At 36.4% G+C, this 8,868-nt stretch overlaps 1 protein-coding gene across 1 annotated transcript; it reads left to right on the top strand.

Moving 5' to 3' along the window:
• The first annotated feature begins 3,234 nt into the window (after positions 1-3,234).
• On the top strand, positions 3,235-7,879 carry LOC140670836 (uncharacterized). The gene is made up of 3 exons (XM_072901626.1): positions 3,235-3,852; positions 5,827-6,005; positions 6,686-7,879. Exons 1-3 carry the CDS (start codon positions 3,742-3,744, stop codon positions 6,816-6,818), a joined length of 423 nt encoding a protein of 140 aa, XP_072757727.1. The 5' UTR covers positions 3,235-3,741; the 3' UTR covers positions 6,819-7,879.
• Positions 7,880-8,868: the final 989 nt, after the last annotated feature.

Genomic DNA, 8,868 nt, shown 5'->3' with positions numbered 1-8,868 from the left:
ATTTCATGTAAGAGAAAAATTACACTTTTCGATTAAATTCCATTAAAAAAAAATATTCTCTATCTAACGGAACAATAAAAAAGGGATCTTACTATAACAATCTTGTCTGGTTTTTTTAAGTCCAATAAACATTTAATTTAAAGAAAAAATTCTCTTATTTTTATCAAGAAAACTATCAAAAAATTTATCAAGGAAATGTATTATTATATATCGCAGAAAAGAGAAGGCAAAAGAAACATTATCTGCATTATTACCGCGTCATTTTAATGAAACGGATGCAACGTTTCGTAGGGTAATATTTCTCCTTTTCTTCTTCTTGGTGGATTTCCATTTCTAAAACGCAGTACCACATGGTTCTCTTTATCGCGAGCGTACATCGACCGTGAAAGTAAATTTGTATATAAAAAAAAAGAGAGAGAGAGAGAGAGAGAGAGAGAGAGAGAGAGAGAGAGAGAGAGGCGGAAAGAGGGACCGATCTTCTCGCTTGACGAACTGCGTAGTTTCTCTATATTATTTAGTAGTTCTCTCCGGAAGCGAAATGACGCAATCCGGATCTCCAGGGCGATCATAAGCCGCACGCGGTCTCTTCCCACACCCTCTTTGCTTGCTTTCCTCCCCGCTGGTCTTTTCCTTTTATTGTCCATTCATTGTCAGTCGCACGAACCGCAAGAATGGCATGCAACGAAGACTAATGTTTCCTTCGGTGCTATCCTCTCTCTTTCTTCCTTCCTTTTTCCCTTTTGTCCCCTCCCCTCCCCTCCCCACTACCCCGCGCTCCTTCTCTCTCTTCCACAATTTTCATTCTCAATCCGAAAAAATGTTGCGTCATTTTTTTGCCTATGAGCATCTCACGTAAACTTGACCGGTTCAAGGAAACTTCGTATATATGCTTTGTAATTTCATTACTCAAGCATCAGTATCTATCTTTATTCATGAAACGTTCGAGATTGTTTCATGATCGAAGACACACGCATCGCAATAAAAAAAACGTGAAATGTAGAGCGAGCATGGTCGTGGAACGAAGCGATATTATTATTAGACACCACAAGAGAGGATTTACAGTGAGAGAGGATTTCGTTCTCGTCAGACGGTGACTGAATTTTTACGCGAATCTCGCGAGCCAGACAACGCCGGTTGAATTATTTTATCGTCGCAGATTGTTTGTTGTTACTTATTGCATTCTTCATATTGTAATTAAGCGATACACGCAAAATTGGAAAGGGAAAAAAAAAATCTTACGATTATTATCAATCTATGATAAGTATAACGACGACAAATCGAGACGGAGATCGTACAGTATATTGTGGTCGCGTATATGAAACATCCCGACGTAAGGGGCACGGGTCCCTGCGATTGGCCGAGAGGTCGACGGGCCCCCCGGTCGAGCCTCTTTGCATTCTATCGAGGGAGAGATTCACGTATATATGTACGAGAAGCTATGTCACGAGCCACGATTGACACGAAACATTCCGTAGTAGATGTTGCCTTTTTTTTTTTTTTTTTTTTTTTTTCTTTACAACCAACAATCACGCACGTCTCGATGAAACGCTTTTGTCCCCACCCCGGCCTTTGGCCGAGGATCGCGTCGATGGCTCGTTCTAGATCCCGCGACTCGCACGGCACGTCCGAGAGCGTGACCTATGACGAATACGCACTACGTCCGTCGATTGGATGAATTAAAAGAATAGGGAAAATTGTCAACGATGAAGAAATTTGTTTGTGCTTTACAGAAGCTGGGGGTTAAGTTCATTACTACTGAAAAATATCTTAATAACCGCGGAATAACGACGATTGCTTCAATGTCGAAGAGGGAATGTGCTTTTCCCGAACGGATCCAGGAATCGGAAGGGTTCTATTTAAACAAATTATACATAATATCTCTTTGGAATCCCTAAGTGTACACGAATAATAATATATTTTACTTTATATTATTCATTTTAAGCGAAATTTAATCGGGGAAGAAATTTTTATTCTACTTGTACTTGTTTTATCGCGAAATTTAAAATCGAAAAATAACACATTGTATGACAAGACTTTTTGCCAAGCTTTTAATTTTGCCAGAAAATGCATTGCTAGAGTCGTCGAAAATTTTACCGAAAATTACTGAAATATTTCTTAGTAAAGATGTAGAGAGAGAAAAATCGTTTCATCTATTTCATATCCTTATCATTATATATGGAAATTTACGCGTAATATGCAAGTATATGCAAAAACTGTACAAAAAAAACTATATAATTGTTTGATTCAAGTTTTATTTTCAAAATACTTAAAAAAATGTATTTTTTTATTCCGGACGAATCATAGATAAGTTTATAGATTTGATATATTAGATATATTAGATGACAGCTTTCTAAAGTATATATTACATCAGACAGATTTTTTATCTGTTTTTTTCTCCCTATATCTCTTTTTCTTTCTGGATTAATTTATCGTGCGAAATTTCTTTTCAAATTGCGAAAAATGACAGTACATGCGATTATACGTGAGTGATTAATATTAAAGGACGAAAGAGATATTGTAATAAATTCATGCTAAAACGTTTCTGCTAGATAGCATAATGCGTTTAATGGTATCAAAATCCATTTATTATTCACGTGGCATGCATTAAGTTACATATAAAGTGCATATTAAACAATTCCTTCAAGTATTTGCGAATGGTATAAAAGATTTTTTCATAATCGTACGTGAAAAGAGAATAGAGGGAAAAGGATAAATTTTTACTTCGCCGCGCCGTGATCGCGGATCAAGAAATCGATCGGAGAAGATTTACGAGAGAAAGAGAGAGAGAGAGACCGTGCTGGTGGCGCCGAGAGGAAACACCTTGTTTTCCTTCCCCGCCATTTATTGTTAGACACGTGCTCCACGCGCGTGTCTCACCCACGAGATCTATCGATCTCGTTAAATGCGAAGAATCAACGGACGAAAGATCGCGCAGTTAGAGCCGCCTTATTACACATACATTCGTTGTTATTATTATTATTATAACGTCTAAGTTTTCCCTCTCTTTCTCTCTCTTTCTCTCTTCTCTTCTCTCTCTCTCTCTCTCTCTCTCTCTCTCTCTCTCTCTCTCTCTTTCTTTCAGTATTGGTCTCGGTCTCGCGATACCGTTTCTCATTCTCTCTTTCTCTTTCCTTGTTTCCCTGCCTAAATCTTTCCTCCCCCCTTCCCCTCCCCACCTTTCCGTCGGCGAGCGATACTCTGGCACAGCAGCTAGCCCAGCCTATATAAACCCCCGGCGACTCGAAAGCGTCCTCACTCTATACGAGAAGACAGTCTATGTATAAAGTCTCGTGGCGCATACGCAGAGAATAATACACGCGCAATATAACTCGGTCATTGAAAGAGAGGACAACGCTCGTGTATGATAATACATCTCGGGTAAAAAGAGAAAGAAAGCAACACCGATCGTAACATCTACCGTTTTACAAAACACATTGTCAAATCGCTCCATTTCGTGAATTCGGCGCGAACAACCCCGCGAACTTCTGTCAGTGGTCCGTTGGACGCCGCGTCGCGCTTCTGTCTCTCTTTCTCTCTCTCTCTCTCTCTCTTTCTCTCTCTCTCGTAGTGTCACGATAAGTCCTGCCTGTGCGCGAGGATCTTGCGAGGGTCGCAAGGGGGAGGACAAGAGTCCAGGAGCCGGCGGAAGAGAAGATCCCGATCCACGATCCCGAAGGAAGTAAGGGAAGAAGCTTGAGAGATCCTTTCATTCATCATCGGTATCCGCATACTCGATTGGAAATGTTGAACCCGTGTACGAGCTACCACAACGTGAGGCTAATCGTCATTGTCATGCTGATGGTTACCATGTACTATCCAGTTTTAATTGACACGGCGGTGGTCCGTTCCGAGGTAAGATTTTTAATCGAATGGGAGAAAAAGAAAAAAAGAAGGAAAAATTCAAGCGAGCTAAATTAGAAATGCCTAATGAAAGAAAAGAGAGAGAAAGAGAGAGTTGGACAGAGAGGAAAAAGGTTCTTTCAGCAAAAAGGGTGATCCGTAGCCGTTAGAGCGGAAGTCATTTTGTGGTCACGGTTTGCGTGTCTCTATGAATGATGTGTTTCGCGGAACAAATATAGAATGAAAACGTGGATCATCCTTTCTCGGAGACTTGTATAATCTTGTAGATTATAGAATTTTTTTTTACTTCTTGCGCATTTATATAGATTCCGATAATGTACGTATAAATCGCGACACATACGCATACGGGGTAACAAACATGAATAGATTACGATTTTTTTATTCCATTCCTCGAGATTTCGCGCTTATCGCGTATCGAGTAATTGAATCGATTTAAACCGCTACGTAGGATGTTTATTAGACGTATATGTATATGACGTTTATTCAAGAATACGGTCTCGTGGTCATTTATCGAAATACGCTGGCGTACAACTCGAGTAACTTCATTCATGAATCGACCCTTACCCCGAAAGTTACGGGCCTTTCAAGAGTATCGGATAACCATGGCGTTTTTCAATTCGTTATGTGAAAACTACTTTGTTCTTTGCTATTCAATACAAATTAAAGCCCGATTCAATTGTTTTATATACACATTTATCGATTATTAATATTTATACATATATATATAGGTCACGATTGAAAAAAACAATAAAAGTCATTTAATTTTAGAGAATATATAATTATGTATCTTTCTGCTTACATGAATTTGATCATGTTACTTGTTTTTCAAAGTCTTATACATTACTCTTTGCAATTGCGCCATTGAAAATGGAGATGAATCATATTTTTCCTCTCATTGGTATCTCTTTTATAAAGAAATATTCGACTCACGATACGCGACGCGCGTGTGGAAACATGTTTATATAAGAATTTTTTTTCTACTGTATTCATTTATAGATTCTAAAATAATAGTAGAAAAAGATTTTACGAGGTAAGTATGTATTGTATATTGTAATTGACATGAAGAAGCTATTGAATCAAGAGTGTCACAGATCACTACGACTCTTCATTCATGAATGGCGTTTGCATCAATTACCCCCGGTAACGCCATTAAAATGTCATTAGCGACACATTACCTATCTCTCTCTAATGAGGCTTCTCCCCTTTTCTGTTCTCGGTCCAGATTCTGCTCTCGCGTGTTGCCAGAAATATAGAAAATTTTGCGCATCGAATATATTCGACATTTTTAACTCAAACTTTGTCGGTAACAACAAATTAAATTTTTTTTTACAACAATTGCATATATAAAATTAATTGTGGTCTGTCACAAACGCGGATTTATATAAAAATTGTTAACTTTACAAAATATATTTTATATATATATACAATTGAGATATATATTGGATAAATAATATTTTATTAAATAAGAAAGAAAAGTATTTTGCACACCTTTTTAAACATTTTTTTCTCTGAAATTTTTTATTGGAAGAAAAATAGTTTGAGATCTAACTAGTAACGCTTTCTCGTTCGCTGCTTCCTTCTCTTCTCAAGATCCTTCCCATCTTTTGTCATTGCAAAGTTTCCAATATCTAAAAATAAATGCAAACACTATGTAAGAACTTTTAATAAAAGGAAATGATAATCTTTAATCGATATTTGATGGTCGATGTTACTGAACTGTTAAATAAATCCCAATTTTACATATTTTTATTCTATAATTATTCACATGAAAAGAAGAAAAATAAATAGTACATTTCAACTTTACTTTCAAGCAAAGTTTAGTTAAAAATTAGTGCTTTTTGTACAACGACGGTATACGGTTACTAAAAGAAAAATAGAAATAAGAAAGCGAATATTAGAGCATTTGCACATTAAATAAGACAGAAAAGATGTCTCAAGCTGAACGTGTAAATGTTTTAATTACAGACGTTGGATGAGCAGTTACTGCTTAAAACACTGCTTGGTCCTAACAGTATAAGAATTTCACGGTCTACAAAAAATAGCGAGGAGGAACAACCGCCGAAACGCTATTGTTATAACGCGGTCTGCGCCTGGGCGGTCTATCATCCGTACTCCCGCAACATCGAATATTTCATGAAAAACACGTAAGTAAACTATGTGTTACGAGTAATGTTATAGATACAAACTTTGAGAAACGTAGCGTTTTATGCAGTGCGTTTATATGAGACTACCTTTACGAAAGAGGAAGTCAAAAATTCTATTACTCAGAAAAGTCGAAATAGAAATTACGTTCGGAATTTTATTTTATTCCGTGAATTTTTTAAATGAGAATTAGTGTCAATATAATATGCAATTATATTAATATTTTAGCTTAGCATGTTCAAAAATTGGGGAAACAAAACAAACGTGACTAATTATGCAATACATATATCCGAATAAAAAAATATGAAAATTTAAGTAAATGCTTTAAAAAAAAGAAAAGAAATTTCGTAATTTGTTAGCTATATTTAATTATATTTTTCTTAACTTTTTTTAAAAACGCAAAAGTACAAATATTTAATGAAATTACTGAAAATGGAAGATGAAAAACAATATGTGAAAAGACTTAAAAATAAATTAATCTTCTCATTTTCTCAAACCATAAATTTTTTCAATCGCACGAAAAATGTTCAGATTAATTTCGGATGGATTCCCATTTATCGGTTTCCGCGCGCGGAAAAAATTACACGGAAGAAAATAACACGGGCTGTGACTCAGAGATTTTCGACACGCATTGGGAATACATAATTGTTTCTGATGGATCCCGCTTGATTGATTTGTACAGCTGCGAATGCCCAATGGACATGAACTACAAGTGCGTGCGCGCCGGCGAGGATTTATCCGCGAGCGCGTACGTGTACCGCTGCCGTCAGAACACGACGGCGGATGACATCGAGATTCCGGAGGACGCCAACTGAGACGAGGCCGGCGGCATCATCGCGGAACCTCTTCGCGTAGTCACGCCAACTTGAGATTAACGGCGCGACGCGCAAGACGTCTTCGTGATCCATCACCGCCGGTCTCCTCGACGTAATTAGCCCTTTACTCTGATGAGCGCTTCTCCGAAAGCGATCATCTCTACCCACCATCTGATCGGCTCCTAGCTTTAGCTAGAGCGCGAGGATCGATCGAGTGACCGCACACCGGGTTCCTCTCCACTATTGTTAAAGAGTTCGAATTACTTACGAGTACAAACGGAACGCCGTCGCCAGGCGCGACAAGCATCTAGTTAATTCCCCTTTTGGATGAATAATTATACAGATTAAAAGAAAAAAAAAAGGAAACTTTTATAACTTCAGATTTTAAACTCGCTCGATTTATCGTCATCGATATCGTCTCCCGATGAATCCAAGCGATAACTAAAGAGTCTCGTCTAACGAATCGTCTAACGATTCGTCTCCATTCATTTCATTTTTAATCCTCATAATTTGTTTATTTTTATTTGCACTGTCGCGATGTACTTCAAATTTCATGCCCATCCATCGATTCGTCTCTTTTCCTCATTTTAGATTTCTTATATAATTAGCGATAAATATAGTATAATCGATAATAGAATATATCGGATAAGAAAATACGACGTTAGTATACATTTTCACAGGCACGTTGATGTCACCTGAGCAACAATCTAAACATCTAAACGTTAAGAAATCTCCGACGTCTCCATCTCCATCATTTGTATATTTGGATCTAGATATAGCATAATTCTAAAGATCTATCGATGCAGGCTAACTGTTTAGTTTACATTATGATATTATTGATGGTGCCTAAAAAAAAAAAAAAAAAAAAAAAAAAAAGAAGCGACAAACCGGGAAATTAATGCCGATCGCTACAATTTGATGGCGAATCAATTAAAGGATATTCAATTCACGTAAGCGCATCATTCGCGACTATCCGGATTTTATTCCGATTATTAGCCTATATTCGATACGACTGATTCTCGACTTGGAATAAAAAAAATTATAAAATAAAAAAAAAAAAACGTACGCATAAATATAGAAGTACGAGCAATTTTTACATCTCCTTACGCATATTTCTTCATCTTACATTTGTACTTAACCGAAGAAGTCGTTACGAAATAATCAGGAAAAGAAAATGTTTCTTCCTTTTCGTATAATATAATGGATTATTTATAACGAAACATTTTAATAGCGATCGTCTCCGTATCCGTTACTTAATGATCATGCGAGTATCGATATGAATACGAGCGTAAGTCGTTTTTATCCGTGACCTTTTGCTTTAATCGCACGGGTAAAGCTGTCGACCACAAAATTGCGAACAAAGCAGATCGTGCATAAAACGCATATACATACTATATGCGTAAGCACCGCGCAGTCTTTTACAAATTCGGTAAAGAGAGAAAGAAAATGTGGACCAAATAAAAATTGAAACGCAATGTGTCAATAATTCGTGCGAGGCGTATTATATATATATATATATATATATTTTAAAAGTCGCAAAAAAATATTTCTTTTTTAAAGTTACAACTACATGTTAAACTATTGTTATATTTTGGATAATAATATCAAGTCACGCAAACTAATTGCCGTAAACGAAACTGGTAGCGATACCAGTTTAGTACTGATTAGTCTTGATTTCGATACACACATTCTGTAAAGATAAGGTACCACACGTTTTTTTTTCTTCAATCTGACCGTAACACAGATATATGAAAACGTCTTAAGGAGACAAACCTAGACTAAGAATAAGAAATAAGTATTGTCATTTCATTGTATTCTCATACACAATATTTCATTTGTTATGTAATATACAGGAAACGTAAATTATAATTACGCGACTAAATATCGATAAATTAATATTGATCGATATATAAATATTGTGTTTAATTTTATCACTTTTAATATAATAAAACCAACAGTTGCAAGATTTGCGATTATTTTTTACCATCATTATTTCATACATTTCTTTTTTCCTTGATTTCAATACTTATTCCTATAAAAGAATGTGCCC

This window comes from Anoplolepis gracilipes, chromosome 1 (genome assembly GCF_047496725.1).
Source record: "Anoplolepis gracilipes chromosome 1, ASM4749672v1, whole genome shotgun sequence".
NCBI classification, from domain to species: Eukaryota; Metazoa; Arthropoda; class Insecta; order Hymenoptera; family Formicidae; genus Anoplolepis; species Anoplolepis gracilipes.
Note: the sequence above shows the minus strand (reverse complement) of the source record. Positions and strands in the feature narration are given on the sequence as shown.

Excerpts from the sequence above, each read along its gene's own strand:
- LOC140670836 (XM_072901626.1), top strand. The coding sequence starts at position 3,742 with ATGTTGAACCCGTGTACGAGCTACCACAACGTGAGGCTAATCGTCATT. Across the intron at positions 3,853-5,826 it reads CGGCGGTGGTCCGTTCCGAG|ACGTTGGATGAGCAGTTACT; the intron begins GTAAGATTTTTA and ends TTTTAATTACAG. Across the intron at positions 6,006-6,685 it reads GAATATTTCATGAAAAACAC|CTGCGAATGCCCAATGGACA; the intron begins GTAAGTAAACTA and ends TGATTTGTACAG.